The sequence below is a fragment of the Dendrobates tinctorius genome, unplaced genomic scaffold (genome assembly GCF_039654945.1).
Source record: "Dendrobates tinctorius isolate UK_male_01 unplaced genomic scaffold, ASM3965494v1 ptg000008l, whole genome shotgun sequence".
Classification (NCBI taxonomy): Eukaryota; Metazoa; Chordata; class Amphibia; order Anura; family Dendrobatidae; genus Dendrobates; species Dendrobates tinctorius.
The window spans coordinates 16845112-16861631 of NW_027361676.1; the positions used below are offsets into that span (position 1 = coordinate 16845112).

A 16520-nucleotide genomic window follows, 5' to 3' on the forward strand; every position below is an offset into this window, starting at 1 on the left:
CATACATCTAGGTATGTTCCCTGAGGGGTCTAATTTCCAAAATGGTGTCATTTATGGATGATTTTTAATGTTTAGGCACATCATGGGCTCTCCAAATGCAACAAGGTGTCTGCAAATTGTTCCAGCAAATTTTGCATTCAAAAAGTCAAATGGCGCTCCTTCCCTTTCATGCTCTGCCATGTGCCCAAATCGTGGTTTTCCCCTACATATGGAGTATCGGCATGCTCAGGAGAAATTGCACACATTTTGGGGTCCAATTTTTCCTTTCCTTCTATTGAAAATAAAAAAATGTGGGTCTAAAGTAATTTTTTTGTGAAATAAAGTTAAATGTTCATTCTTTTTCCATCACTTCAAAAATTCCTGTGAAGCACCAGAAGGGTTAATAAACTTTTTGAATGTTGTTTTGAGCGCCTTGACGGGTGCAGTTTTTAGAATAGTGTCACTTTTGGGTATTTTCTATCATATAGACCTCTCAAAGTCACTTCAAATGTGAGGTGGTCCCTAAAAAAAAATGGTTTTGTAAGTTTTAATGGAAAAATGAGAAATCGCTGGTCAACTTTTAACTTTATAACTTCCTAACAAAATAATGTTGTTTCAAAAATTGTGCTGATGTAAAGTAGACATGCGGGAAATGTTATCTATTAACCATTTTGTGTGACATAATGCTCTGACTTAAGGGCATAAGAATTCAAAGTTTTAAAATAGCAACATTTTCCAATTTTTTGCCAAATGTTTGTTTTTTTCACAAATAAACACAAGTCATATCGAAGAAACTTTACCACTGTCATGAAGTACAATATGTCACAAAAAAAAATTCTTACAATCACCGGGATCCATATAAGCATTCCAGAGTTATTACCTCATAAAGTGATAGTAGTCACAATTGTAAAAATTGGCATGATCATTAACATGCAAACCAAGTTGGGGGGATAAAGGGGTTAATACTAAAGGTGTGTCGCCCTATTTTTCTTTTCTTTTTTGTGTCACTCTATATTCTGTAAGATGCATTTTAATTAATTAATGTACTGCATAGTATTACATGATAATTCATCAGGAAAGTAATTTAATTGTAAAAAAAATTCAAAAGTTTAAATGTTTGACATGTATGAGGGAAAAACCGTAAACTTTAAAAACCCCAGTAAAACATTCTTTATCACTGTAAAAAATACAGTAAAAATAAAAGGCTTTCTGCAATTAAGAGTCAGAAGACATCCAGATGCTCTGTCTCTAACACTTTGCCATATGCCACAGAACTGAACAGAAGGTCAAAACTACAGCGCACATGGAAGGGAGAATCTGCTATTCCCTTTAGACTCTGACATTTGATATCTTTTATGGTTTTAACATATTGATCGAGAGGTCAGGATAAATAACCGTTCTAAATATTTTAATAAATAGAATTGCATGTGGTTTTAACCACTGTGTTGATAGCTAAGGACCTCTTAAGTCAGGTGTATAAAACGCGATGTTTGGATTGGAAATTGAGCCATGTATAGGCTCCAGAAATGACAATGAAGTTTTTCTGAGTAGCTGGGTTCTGATAGATATGGGGCTGTCATAAACAAAATTGCCAACAGGGGTCGTAATTTTTTTTTAACCTGTTCTAACATTGCTTAGAAACCCATAGTTATAGGCAGTGTATGTCATTTGTCTCTCACTCTCTGTATATATGTGTGTATATATATATATATATGGTATATATATATGTATATACACTCACTGGCCACTTTATTAGGTACACCTGTCCAACTGTGTGTTAAGACTTAATTTCTAATCTGCCAATCACATGGCGGCAACTCAGTGCATTTAGGCATGTAGACATGGTCAAGACAATCTCCTGCAGTTCAAACCGAGCATCAGTATGGGGAAGAAAGGTGATTTGAGTGCCTTTGAACGTGGCATGATTGTTGGTGCCAGAAGGGCTGGTCTGAGTATTTCAGAAACTGCTGATCTACTGGGATTTTCACGCACAACCATCTCTAGGGTTTACAGAGAATGGTCCGAAAAAGAAAAAAAATCCAGTGAGCGGCAGTTCTGTGGCCGGAAATGCCTTGTTGATGCCAGAGGTCAGAGGAGAATGGGCAGACTGGTTCGAGCTGATAGAAAGGCAACAGTGACTCAAATTGCCACCCGTTACAACCAAGGTAGGCAGAAGAGCATCTCTGAACGCACAGTGCGTCGAACTTTGAGGCAGATGGGCTACAGCAGCAGAAGACCACACCGGGTACCACTCCTCTCAGCTAAGAACAGGAAACTGAGGCTACAATTTGCACAAGCTCATCGAAATTGGACAGTAGAAGATTGGAAAAACGTTGCCTGGTCTGATGAGTCTCGATTTCTGCTGCGACATTCGGATGGTAGGGTCAGAATTTGGCGTAAACAACATGAAAGCATGGATCCATCCTGCCTTGTATCAACGGTTCAGGCTGGTGGTGGTGGTGTCATGGTGTGGGGAATTTTTTCTTGGCACTCTTTGGGCCCCTTGGTACCAATTGAGCATCGTTGCAACGCCACAGCCTACCTGAGTATTGTTGCTGACCATGTCCATCCCTTTATGACCACAATGTACCCAACATCTGATGGCTACTTTCAGCAGGATAATGCGCCATGTCATAAAGCTCGAATCATCTCAGATTGGTTTCTTGAACATGACAATGAGTTCAGTGTACTCAAATGGCCTCCTCAGTCACCAGATCTCAATCCAATAGAGCATCTTTGGGATGTGGTGGAACGGGAGATTCGCATCAGGGATGTGCAGCCGACAAATCTGCGCCAACTGTGTGATGCCATCATGTCAATATGGTCCAAAATCTCTGAGGAATGCTTCCAGCACCTTGTTGAATCTCTGCCACGAAGAATTGAGGCAGTTCTGAAGGCAAAAGGGGGTCCAACCCGTTACTAGCATGGTGTACCTAATAAAGTGGCCAGTGAGTGTATATATACATATATTGTAAATGATTACACTGTAAATAATTTCAAAGCACGTAAATACTTTGCTAATAACACAAGTAATATTAAGGCAAAATCAAATGATATCGATCTGTGCCTAGGAAAAGGGTTAAGGATGTGCACATGTTAAAGGGAGTCTGTCAGCACAGAACAACTGTTCCAACCAAGTACAGGTGCTCGGGGCACCCTTGGTGTGACCAAGCATTTAAGTGCACCTTTCTACCTACTTGTTTTCCCTCCATCTCCCCCTTCCATTCCTCTCTTTCTTAATTGACAGCTCTGGTTTGATAGAGCTAGAAAAGGGCGGAGATAGAGGAAAACCAAGCAGGTAGGATGATGCACATAAATGTTTGGCCCCACCATGATGCATTGAACACCTGTACTTGGTTTGAACTCTGGCCCGACAGACTCCCTTTAAGTATTTGCTGCAGACATTTCTGCCACAAACACAGACGTGGTAGCAGGAAAAATGCAGCATAAAACAAGCTAATAAAGGTCTGTAAACTTGGTCAACGTTATCTGAGCACACAAATGTCCAAGGGTTCCAAACTTTTGCATTGGCCCATTTTCCTTCTTGCAATTTTTAAAATTAAAAAAAGACTATATATATATATATATATATATATATATATATATATATATATATATATAGTAACATAGTTATTAAGGTTGAAGGGAGACATTAAGTCCATCTAGTTCAACCCATATCCTATCCTAACTTGCCCTAACATGTTGATCCAGAGGAAGGCAAAAAAAACCCATGTGGCAAACAGTAAGCTTCACATTGGGGAAAAAAATTCCTTCCCGACTCCACATACGGCAATCTGACTAGCTCCCTGGATCAACGCAATATTAAGGAAACTAGTGTATATACCCTGTAATATTATACTTTTCAAGAAAGGCATCCAGTCCCTTCTTAAATTTTAGTAGGGAATCACTCATTACAACCTCATATGGCAGAGAGTTCCATAGTCTCACTGCTCTTACAGTAAAAAATCCGCGTCTGTGAGTATGCTTAAACCTTCTTTCCTCCAGACATAGAGGATGCCCCCTTGTCCCCGTCACAGGTCTAAGAGTAAAAAGATCATTAGAAAGGTCTTTGTACTGTCCCCGCATATATTTATACATTGTAATAAGATCACCCCTAAGCCTTCGATTCTCCAAACTAAATAACCCCAAGTGTAATGACCTGTCTTGGTATTGCAGACCCCCTAGTTCCCTAATAACCTTGGTCGCTCTTCTCTGCACCCGCTCCAGTTCAGCTATGTCTTTCTTATACACCGGAGACCAGAACTGTATACAGTATTCTAAGTGTGGTCGCACTAGTGACTTATATAGAGGTAAAATTATGTTCTCCTCATGAGCATCTATGCCTCTTTTAATGCATCCCATTATTTTATTTGCCTTTGCAGCAGTACACACACACAATAACAGTAATTTTGACCAGGGGTGCCCAAACCATTACTTGCAAGTCTTTATGATTGTTGTGAGTGTGCTCCATAATGGCCAAGCTTTCAGAGGCTCAATGTAGTAATCCCAGTAATCCCAGCAGCATTGTGCTCTGCATACAATATTGTAGGACATTGAAGCAGGAATTATTACATTGCAATCAAACTTGGAGTTCCCAATTGGTAAATCTACAGGCTGTACAGAAAAGCTCCATATGAGTGCCCATATAGCAGTATACAAGCTCAATAGAAAGTCTATGAGCACTCGTTGTTGCTCATGCAGGAGTTGGAACTTTTGTCTTTTGAGTTATTTGTGGTGGTCTCGGTACCCAATACTCACCAATCTACAGGGTATTTTAGGTGCTATGGCATATAAAAAATTTTGAAAAGTTTAATATTATTTGAATGGGTCTGACTAGGATTAAACATAAGGGACAGTTTTTTTAGAAACGGCACCACTAATGTCCATGGGTTATGTGTGGTACTGCATCTCAGAATGGCACTGAAGAAACAGCTTATAGGAGGATGTGTCACTGTTTCCTGGAAGAGTTTTAAGAAGTTTTATTGTGGTTCTTAAAATTTTACAATCATTTATTTTGGATCACAATCCAAAAATGGTGGCAAATTCAACTTCTACAATTGCATGTGCTAGTTAAATTGTTTGTCTCAAAATCATTATTCAGGATTGCACAGCTCCTTTGCCTTCCAGCTCCTAGGGGGTGGAGATCTTCTGACTGATTGACAATTTAGAAGAGCGGCATAGTTACAACACTGACCCAAATTCGGTGCTTGCTGATGTTGTATGCAGAGGCCTCTTGTTTATGCAGCATAAGTGGCGCGCATTGGGAGTGAAGCTGTCCAAATTCAGTGATTAGACCAGCCATCGTAGATAGACTGCAGAAACTAGGAAATGAGTAGTAAACAATAGAATTAAAAATCCTTTCATTTCTAATGATGGAAAGGATTTTTAACAAGTAAATTCCTAAGTTGTTGGTTTTTAGAAGCACTTTGCTGTGGCACAAATTTATGATGTTGAGACTTTTAGCTATAGTTTTAGATAAAATGTTATTGCTAAAAATGTAGACAAATTGCAATTTTCCTGTTGTGAGTAAATGCGATATAGTAATCACCTCGCAAATAAGACATTTTAATGCAATAGCCCAACAAAAATGTGGATTCAAAAGTAGAGGTGAGCGAATATGTTCGGAAAACAATTGGCGAATCCGAATTTGCCATATTTGTGCCGAATTTAAGTTTGATGATTGTTTTCGATCATATTCCCTCATCTCTACTCCCGCTGGCACCAATGGCGTTCAGAAATGTTCAGCGAATGTTGGAAATACGGCGATCGTAATCCGAAACCTGAATCAAAGGGAAAAACAAAGAGTAATAAAAAATGCACCGACATCTAGCGGCATAATTGATAGCTTACAACAAGAACAACTTCACAGGATATATGTTTTCCCGAGAATTTTTTTCCAAGCTGCCAGAGAAGTGAAATATTAATCTGTAAATGAGATTTGTCAGACGTTTTAGCTCCAATGTTGTCGCAGCAGCTTTTCAAAGCTACAGTCTCAAATATAAGCATAGCCATTGTGCTAATGCAGATATACCTGTGATTAGAGCAGTAGAATCAGCAGGGATTGTCTCTCAACTCATGCTAAGAGATACTGAGACTCTCATATATGCTCATGCCATCTTCAATATATAACACAGGAAAAGTATTCTATAGTTAACACAGAAATAGTCTAACGGTGGGCTAAAACTAGCTAACGGCGGCTATTAAATGACTTGATTACCAATAATTGCCAATTGGCGGTTGTTTAATAGCGATTATGCACTGAACAATTAGTAATAGATTATTCTTTCGAGAACAATGATTTTAATACAAGCTTAAAGGGAATCTGTCACCCCATTTTTCGAGTATGAGCTGCCGGCACCGCCATCAGCGGCTTATCTACAGCATTCTGTAAATGCTGTAGATAAGCCCCCGTTGTAACCTGAAAGATAAGAAAAATGAGTTATATTATACTCATCGGGGGGCCGTCCGTTCTTGGTCCGATGGGTGTTAGTTCCAGTGCCTCCCATCTTCTAACGGTGACGTCCTCTTCTTTGCTGCCTGTCATGGCTCCTGCACAGGTGCACTGCTCTGTCCTGTTGAGGGCAGAGCAGAAAACTGCAGTGTGCAGGCGCTGGACCTCTCCCGACACCTGTCCTCAACAGGGCAGAGCAGTGTGCCTGCGCAGGAGCCACGACAGGCAGCAAAGAAGAGGACGTCACCTTTAGAAAATGGGAGGCGCCGGACCGCGACACCCATCGGACCAAAACCGGACCCGAACTGCCCCTGGGTGAGTATAATATAACTAATTTTTCTTATCTTTCAGGTTACATTGGGGGCTTATGTACAGCATTACAGAATGCTTTAGATAGGCCCCTGATGGTGGTGCCGGCAGCTGATACTCGAAAAATGGGATGACGATTCCCTTTAAAAATCTTTCACCTTACAACCGAGCAGTTTCCTTTTTTGTTGGGTGATTGGCACTCTGTTTACACTACCCGATTATTGGGAAACAAGTTCCCCATGAGAGCAGGGATTTAAATACAGTTCAAATTTTACTGACAACATAAAGGGAAACTGTCATGTGAAAAAGCGCTGTTAACCTGCAGATAAGTTCGAGATAATCTACAAGGTTAATAATGGTCAGGAGCCATGGAAATTTCTTCTACTGGGAAGAAATTAACTGTGGCCGACACAGCTTCAGTCACCACTCAGTACAGAGTTACAGTCGTAACGACACCCCAGCACTGACTGACAGCTGTCTCTGTACTGATGAGCTGCTGAGCAGGCTGTCAGTCAGTGGCGGGTTTGATTTCAGCCACCACTCACTATGTACTGAGTGGTGACGGAAGCCGTGTTGGCCACATCGCTATGACTGAAAGCTGGAGGCTGCTGGGGGGAGAATAAAGTTAATTTTCTTCAGAGAGCCGGGCTTTCATTGCAGCAGCTGTATAGCTTCTGAACATTATTAACCTGTGGATTAACCCCATATCTGCAGGTTAAGAGATTTTTAACATGACAGGTTCCTTTAACCAAGTTTCATCACAAGTTATATATGAGGGCAGAATGGTAAAAAGCTGGAGCAGAGCGATATACAGTTCTGTGGGAAAATACTCATTACAACTCGTGGAAGCTATTCATGTGCACTATGAGCCCAGTGGGTGGAGCTATTTAAAGGGTTGGTCCAACAAATGTTGTTTTTTTTCTCTTTAATGTTAGAAAATGTAAACATTTTTCAATCAGAATTGCAGTTTAAAAATGCTACAGTGTCTAAATATTGCTGTAACATGCTTGTTCTAGCTAGTGTCTTTTTTTTTGTTAAACCAGAACGTGGTCACACACAGTCAGTAATGAGCCTCGGTGCCACTATCCAGATCCAATTGTTCCCGGGCCATGGAGTTATTCCTTCTATTGTATGGGTGCATCAATAGGAATTGGCACACCTGAATCGGCTTCATCTCAACCCCACAATAACCAAAGGTAGGAGATGCACTAACAAGTATGGATTGCAATAATTTAATAATTCTCTTTAAAAAACTGTTTTGCCTAACCTAACAGAGTAAATGAATATTTAATGATGGGAAACACCTGTAATAATTGTAAGCCTCTCCTATGTGAATGTCATTTGATAACTCTCAATCACTAATAAGATGTCACAGTTTGAGCAGGAATGAATTCCAAGTTACAGTAAATTTTTTCCTTCCAAATTATATATCAAGTTTTCAACTTCTCCTGCTCTATACATCCTGACAGATACATCTTTATCTACAAAAGAAAGAACTGAATATAACTTGTATGCAATGCCCTGGGCTTATGGGACCAAGGGACAGCTACAGAAAGAAGATGGCATGATAAAGTGCAAAAGTGTATGAAGATCAACCTGGAAACACAATGAACTCAACAGAGAGGAGTTAAACAGGGATGTCTCATGACACTTTATTCTGCTTTATTCTTACCTGAAGGAAGCAGTGGCCTATGGCAGAGTGTTCTTGCAGAGTTACATTATAGAATTGTTGCAAGAAAACAGGTTCATTGTCATTGACGTCCTCAATTATTATAGTCACCGGACAAGTGGCAGACAGTGGAGGAATACCATGGTCAGTAGCAACAACAACCAAGTTCAATGTAGCTTCTGTCTCAAAGTCAAGTGTTTTATTAATACTGAGAACCGCTGTAAGTGGGTCTAACATAAAGCCTGAAGACGTTGCACTGTCTTGGAGGCTATAAGTGATTCTAGAATTTGGGCCATTATCGTCCAAGTCCTGGGCATTAAGGGTCAGCACAGCAGTACCAGCAGATGCAGCTTCAGAAACGGTGACATGGTATCCTTCAGGGTGAGTAAAAACAGGACTCTCATCATTCAGATCAGTGACAGCAACAAGTAGTGTTTTAACTGTGTGTAGAGGAGGAGAGCCAGAATCTTTAGCAAGTAATTTCAGTTCATAAAAATCCTTCTGCTCACGATCCAGGGGTGCTTCAACACACAAAAAATATATCTGAGGTGCAGCGGAACGCAAAGAAAAAGAGCCGTCAGAACCTTCTAAACTCAGAGACACCTGCTGTGGTGCACTAAATTCAACATTTTGCTGTTCCCCCATTATGTGCCTATATCGTTTACTTTGCTCCTTATTACTGTTAGGTGTTGTATCAAATAATGACTGTCTTATTGTGCCATCATTTTCTTCCAGGGCATCGCTGTATAGAGTAGTATCTTCTTGTTCCCTTCTTTCCTGACTTTTAGTAGTCTCCAAAGGAACATCCTGTTGCTCTAAATCAGGGTCAGATACAGAAATTCTTGCGAGATACTCGCCAAACCTTGCCCCCTCAGATATTTCTGGGCGTCCACTCTCAGTAAGAAGTGTAATGTGTATTTGGGGTTTGTTATCATTAACATCAAGAACTTTTATTAATACAAGGACACTTGACACTTCAGGTTGTGATCCTCCATCTTTGGCTTGTACCACAAGATGATGAAGAGCCTTTTGTTCTCTGTCCAAGGGTCGATTAACCCTTACAACTCCACTGCTTTCCTCAACTAAAAAGTAGCCCTCATCAGATCGTAGTGTGTACCTAACCTCCCCATTGCTACCTAAATCTGGGTCAGTCGCATGAACTGTGCAAATTGGTGTGCCCACTGGAGCATTTTCCCAAACCCATCCTTTATATTCTGGCTGGTCAAAGGTTGGAGGGTTGTCATTTGCATCCAACACTGTGATGTCTACTAAAAGTCTTCCAGTCTTTCGTGGATAGCCACCATCAAAAGCCTCAACTTCCAGCTGATACCTGTCAAGCTCCTCCCTATCTAACCAGTGCACTAATACAAGATCCAAAGGATGAAAATTAGAATATGATTGTAGCTTTCCATGTGAGGCTGATCTGTCACTATTCTCCCCTGCATACCAATCATATAGATCACCTTCTTGGACACTATGGCCATGGCCCTCTGATGTGTATTCATGCTGATTTAGGTTTGAATCTGTAATCAAGGACAAGCCTTCTGCATACTCAAGCTCAGCATCTTTATGTTCTGGTCCTTCTGCACTTGATTTCCCACTTTGTCCCAATATACCCAATTCACTATAAGACTTTACTGCTACCAATGTCCCTCTGTGTTCTGCTTGTAACCCTTCACTAGTCTCATTTATAAAGTCTGAGACATCTACATGAACATATGCATTGTCCTGCCCAAACTTATCATGTTCTTTCCATTCCTGGACAGTTGATATTTCCATATTTTCACTCTGATCCCCTGCATTCTTTTCTGCCTTCTCCAAAACTGCAAACTCCTTCCCAGCACCCACACCAGATCTACTCTCCCCATACCTGAGGGTGAAGGCACTTCCTTGGCTACCCCTAATCAAAGTGTAACCCCTGAGTCCATACTCTCCAGTGTCTAGGTCTCTGGCTGCAGGTAACCTGAAGGTGGTTCCAGGTGGTGTCAGCTCAGATACTTGCAGTTTCAGCGATTCCACAGGAAAGGTGGGTGAGTGGTCATTAACATCTTGCACCTTGATCTCCACTTGGACAACATCCCCTAGTAAAGTGGCAGCCACAAAGCTGTAGTGTTGTCTTCTCTCTCTGTCCAGAATTCTTAGTGTCCTGACAATGCCAGTCTCTGTGTCAATGTGAAAGTCCCTGAGTACTGGAGACTCTCCATCCTCCTCAGATAGGAAAAAGCCTTCACCAGGGCTCCTTTCTGGCAGTCCAGCCCTGATATCCCCTACCAAGGTTCCTGGTGGCAGACCTTCATCCACTGCCAGGCTGAGATTGTGCACCTGAGCTCTGCAGCAAGTGCCCATGCAGAGCAGCATCAGCAGTAGGGGCAATGACTGGCAGCAGCATCCCATGCCTTTATCACCTCTGCTCCTTCTGTGTAGCATCCTATCAATCCAAAAGACTCAGTCTCCAAAAGGCTCGGTCAGTGCCATGCATGTGCATAGATGTCTCCTGTGCCAGTCAGTGGGACACAACACTTCTCAGAATGAAGGGCATAAAACATCCAGACTATCCCCTCTTGTGTCTGCAGCTCATATTTAAAATCAAGGACTGTTCTTCAGGTCCAGATGACCTGGCAGACTGTGTTAGAATAATGCTGAGATCCAGAAAAAATAACTCCCTCCTTCCTGGAAGAAATGCAGTATCCTGTCTCCTGTATTTGTCCTGTGTGCAATGAGAAAAAGAAAAAAAAAACCTTCAATATTTCCATTCACATCTGGTTTTCTTCTGCTGGATTTTTGTCCTTTCCCATAGAATCAGGTGCATGCTCTGTATTATTGCATGCTGATATTGTCAATAGGAAAATCATATAATCCTCTGGAGCAAAGATAAGAGAGGAAAAAGAAGCAGGAAAAGTTGATGGGAATAACAAGTGTGTGAGTGTGTGGTGGCAGCAGCAGCCTGGACCCTGCAGTGCTGCCTCCTCCCAGCGCAGACAGTGTAGTGTGCCTCTCTGCTCTGCTGCCTGTCTGCTGTGCCTGCTCCTGGTCATGTGATCCCAGCAAGGGCAAAGCCTTCTCCTAGCATTACACTGCAGTAACCATCTATCACTCACTACTACTAGCACTACAGCCTGACTGCACTCTCCTCAGCCTGGGGAAAGTGTGTCCTGTAAGTAACACCTCCTCACATCACATCCTGCCCTCTGCATGCTATAGATGCAGGATGCTTGTGTTATCTGCTTTTGTTTAATGAAATACATGAAAATGCCAAATACACTCCAAATTTGTAATAATAGGATCCTCATTTCCCCCAAAGGAGAAAATACAATCACAAGTTCCTGAGCATTCAGAAAGTTGTTAAAAACTATTTTCACAAGTTTTTTTCACTTACATCTTTCCACAGACAACTAGTTAATAAGCAATTTTATTATTATTATTATTATTATTATTATAGTTTATTTTATAGCACTTTTGATTCCATGGTGCAGTACATGTGCAGGGGTAACATACAAAACCAAAATGAAAATTACGTTGAAGCTATCAATGCCAGACAGGTGCAGAGGAGCGCGGGTCCTGCCCTTGCCAACTTAGGGTATGTTTCCACGGTCAGTATTGGCAGCGCTTTGGACGCAGCTTCATCCAAAGCGCTGCTGGATTTTGTACGTGCGGACCTCAGGGCCGGCTCCAGGTTTTTGAGGGCCCCGGGCGAAAAAGTCTTAGTGGGCCTCCCCTTAACCCCTTTCTGCCAGAAGACGTACTATCCCGTCCATGTGCCCTGGGACTTAATTCCCAGGGACGGGATAGTACGTCATAGCGATCAGCGTCGCCCATGTGATGAGCGCCGCTGATCGCGGCCGGGTGTCAGCTGATTATCACAGCTGACACCCGGCACAATGTGTCAGGGGCGGTCACGGACCACCCCGACACGTTAACCCCTTGTACACCGCGATCAAACACGATCGTGGTGTACCGGGGGTTAAAGGGAAGCATCGGCAGGGAGAGGGCTCCCTCCGTGCTTCCCTGAGCCCCCCACAGCAGCGCAATGTGCAGCGCTGCTGCGGGGGTCTCTTTCCCTACAGGTCCCTGGATCCAAGATGGCAACGGGGACCTTCGGGGGCCTATAGGGAGCTGACTTCCTCACTGCCTGCAAAGCGCAGGCATGAGGAAGTCTGCAGCAGTGCCTGTGACAGATCGCTGATCTGTCACAGTGACAGATCAGAGATCTGTCACAGGACAGTGATGTCCCACCTGGGACAATGTAATAAAGTTAAAAAAAGAAAAAAAGTGTAAAAATAATTTTAAAAAAATCGCTAAATAAATTCGTAAAAAAAAAAAAATATTCCCCAATAAATTCATTTTTTGAAAATAAAAAAGCAAACAATAAAAGTACACATATTTGGTATCGCCGCGTCCGTAGCAACCCGCCCTATAAAACTGTCCCATTAGTTAACCCCTTTAGCAAACCCCTTAAAAAATAAAAATAAATAACGAAGCAAAAAATAATGATTTATTATCATACCACCGAACCAAAAGCGCAACAACGCGTGATCAAAAAGACGCATATAAATATCCATGGCACCGCTGAAAACGTCATCTTGTCCCGCAAAAAACGAGCCGCCATACAGCGTCATCCGCAAAAACTAAAAAAGTTATAGCTCGCAGAATAAAGCGATGCAAAAATAATTATTTTTTATCTTATATAGTTTTCATTGCATAAAACCGCCAAAACATAAAAAAAGACATAAATGAGGTGTTGCTGTGACCGTACTGACCCGAAGAATAAAACCACTTTATCAATTTTACCGCACGCGGAACGGTGTAGACGCACTCCCCCAAAAGAAATTCATGAAACGCTGGTTTTTGTTCATTCTGCGTCCCAAAAATCGGAATAAAAAGCGCTCAAAAAATGTCACGTGCCCGAAAATGGTATAAAAAAAAGTCAACTCATCCCGCAAAGAATAAGACCTCACATGGCTCGGTGGGTCAAAATACGGAAAAATTATAGCTCTCAATATGTGGTGATGCAAAAACTATTTTTACAATAAAAAGCGTCTTTTAGCGTGTGACATCTGCCAACCATAAAAACCGCCATAAATAGTAAATCAAGCCCCCCATTATCACCCCCTTAGTTAGGGAAAAATAATAAAATAAAAAAAATGTATTTATTTCCATTTTTCCATTAGGGTTAAGGTTAGGGCTAGGGTTAGGGCCAGGGCTAAGGTTAGGGCTAGGGTTAGGGCTAGGGTTAGGGTTAGGGCTAGGGTTAGGGCTAGGGTTAGGGTTAGGGCTAGGGTTAGGGCCAGGGTTAGGGTTAGGGCTAGGGTTAGGGCTGAGATTAGGGTTAGGGGTGTGTTGGGGTTAGGGTTGGAGTTATAACTGGGGGAGTTTCCACTGTTTGGGCACATCAGGGGCTCTCCAAATGCAACATGGTGTCTGATCTCAATTCCAGCCAATTCTGCATTGAAAAAGTCAAATGGTGCTCCTTCCCTTCCAAGCTCTGCCATGCGCCCAAACAGTGTTTTACCCCCACATATAGGGTATCAGCTTACTCAGGACAAATTGCAAAACAACTTTTGAGGTCCAATTTCTCCTGTTACCCTTAGGAAAATAAAAAATTGGGGGCAAAAATGATTTTTTTATTTTCACGCCCAGGCGTTATAAACTTCTGTGAAGCACTCGGGGGTTCAAAGTGCTCACCACACATCTAGATAAGTTCCGTGGGGGGGTCTAGTTTCCAAAATGGGGTTACTTGTGGGGAGTTTCAATAGTTTAGGTACATCAGGTACATCCAAACGCACATGACACCCGCAGACCAATTCATCAAAGTCTGCATTCCAAAACATCACTACTTCCCTTCAAAGCCCCAACGTGTGCCCATACAGTAGTTTTCTCCCACATATGAGGTATCAGGGTACTCAGGACAAATTGGACAACAACTTTTGGGGTCCAATTTCTTCTGTTACCCTTGGGAAAATAAAAAAATTGGAGACTAATTGATCATGTTTGTGGAAAAAATACGATTTTTTTATTTTCATGCCTGGGCATTATAAACTTCTGTGAAGTCCTTGGGGGTTCAAAGTGCTCACCACACATCTAGATAAGTTCCTTAGGGGGTCTAGTTTCCAAAATGGGGTCATTTGTGGGGGTTTCTACTGTTTTGGTACATCAGGGGCTTTCCAAACGCGACATGGTGTCCGATCTCAATTCCAGCCAAAAACGTCAAATGGCGCTGCTTCCCTTCCGAGCTCTGCCATGCGCCCAAATAGTGGTTTACCCCCACATGTGGGGTATCAGCACACTCAGGACAAATTGCACAATATCTTTTAGGGTCCTGTTACTCTTGGAAAAATAAGAATTGAGGGTGAAAAGATCATTTTTGTGGAAAAAATATGATTTTTTAATTGTACGGCTGTATGTTATAAACTTCTGTGAAGCCCTTGGGGGTTCAAAGTTCTCACCACACATCTAGATAAGTTCCTTGGGGGGTTTCCACTGTTTTGGTACATCAGGGGTTTTCCAATCGCGACATGGTGTCCGATCTCAATTCCAGCCAAAAACGTCAAATGGCGCTGCTTCCCTTCCGAGCTCTGCCATGCGCCCAAATAGTCATTTACACCCACATATGGGGTATCAGCATACTCAGGACAAATTGCACAATAACTTTTAGGGTCCTGTTACCCTTGGAAGAATAAAAATTGGGGGTGAAAAGATCATTTTTGTGGAAAAAATATGTTTTTTTAATTGTACCACTGTACGTTATAAACTTCTGTGAAGCCCTTGTGGGTTCAAAGTTCTCACCACATATCTAGATAAGTTCCTTGGGGGGTCTAGTTTCCAAAATGGGGTCACTTGTGGGGGGTTTCCACTGTTTAGGTACATCAGGGGCTCTCCAAACGCGACATGGCGTCCGATCTGAATTACAGCCAATTTTGCATTGAAAAAGTCAAACGGCGCTCCTTCCCTTCTGAGGTCTGCCATGCGCCGAAACAGTGGTCCCCCCCACATATCATGTATCAGCGTGCACAATAACTTTTGCAGTCCAATTTCTCCTGTTACCCTTGGTAAAATAAAAAAAATTGAACCTGAAGTATTTTTTTTGTGAAAAAAAGTTAAATGTTCATTTTTTTAAATATTCAAAAAATTCCTGTGACGCACCTAAAGAGTTAATAAACTTCTTGAATGTGGTTTTGAGCACCTTAAGGGGTGCTGTTTTTAGAATGGTGTCACTTTTGGGTATTTTCTATCATATCGACCCCTCAAAGTGGCTTCAAATGTGATGTGGTCCGTAAAAATAAAATAGTGTTGCAAAAATGAGAAATCGCTGGTCAATTTTTAACCCTTATAACTTCCTAACAAAAAAAATTTTGGTTCCAAAATTGTGCTGATGTAAAGTAAACATGTGGGAAATGTTATTTATTAAGTTTTTTGTGTGCCGTATCTCTGTGATTTAAGGGCATAAAAATTCAAATTTGGAAAATTGCAAAATTTTCAACATTTTTGCCAAATTTCCATTTTTTCACAAATAAACGCAAGTTATATGAATGAAATTTTACCACTAACATGAAGTAAAATATGTCACGAGAAAACAGTGTCAGAATCACCAGGATCCATGGAAGCGTTTCAGAGTTATAACCTCATAAAGGGACAGTGGTCAGAATTGTAAAAATTGGCCCAGTCATGAATGTGCAAACCACCCTTGGGGCTTAAGGGGTTAACACATACCACGATTCATGCCATGTGGCATCTGTGGTGCTGGCCAAAAATGGACTTGTCTCTGTGTGGATCACACGGACACGCATGTGATCCACACGGACACATGCTCTGTGGCAAAACACGTTCATGTGAAGAAGGCTATTGATTAGTAGTGTACATATGAAAGAAAGATGAGAACGAAAGAACAGAGAGATTGAAAGTGGAAAGAAAGAACAGAGAAAGAAAGAACAGAGAAAAAGAAAGGAAGAACAGAGAAAGAAATAAAAAACAGAGAGAAAGAAAGATTAGAGAGAGAAAGAAAGAGGGGAAAGAGAAAGAAAGAACAGAGTGAAAGAAAGAACAGAGAGAAAGAGAAAGAAAGAGGGGAAAGAAAAAACAGAGAGAGAGAAAGAAAGAGGGGAAAGAAAGAAAGAA

At 41.5% G+C, this 16520-nt stretch overlaps 1 protein-coding gene across 1 annotated transcript in view; it reads right to left on the bottom strand.

The window, feature by feature from the left end:
• DCHS2 (dachsous cadherin-related 2) overlaps positions 1–11423 on the bottom strand; it is a 387512-nt gene extending 376089 nt beyond the window's left edge. Inside the window, exon 1 of the mRNA XM_073576392.1 lies at positions 8412–11423. Coding sequence (XP_073432493.1) covers positions 8412–10835 — 2424 coding nt within the window. The 5' untranslated portion in view covers positions 10836–11423. The remainder of the gene's footprint in view (positions 1–8411) is intronic.
• Positions 11424–16520: the final 5097 nt, after the last annotated feature.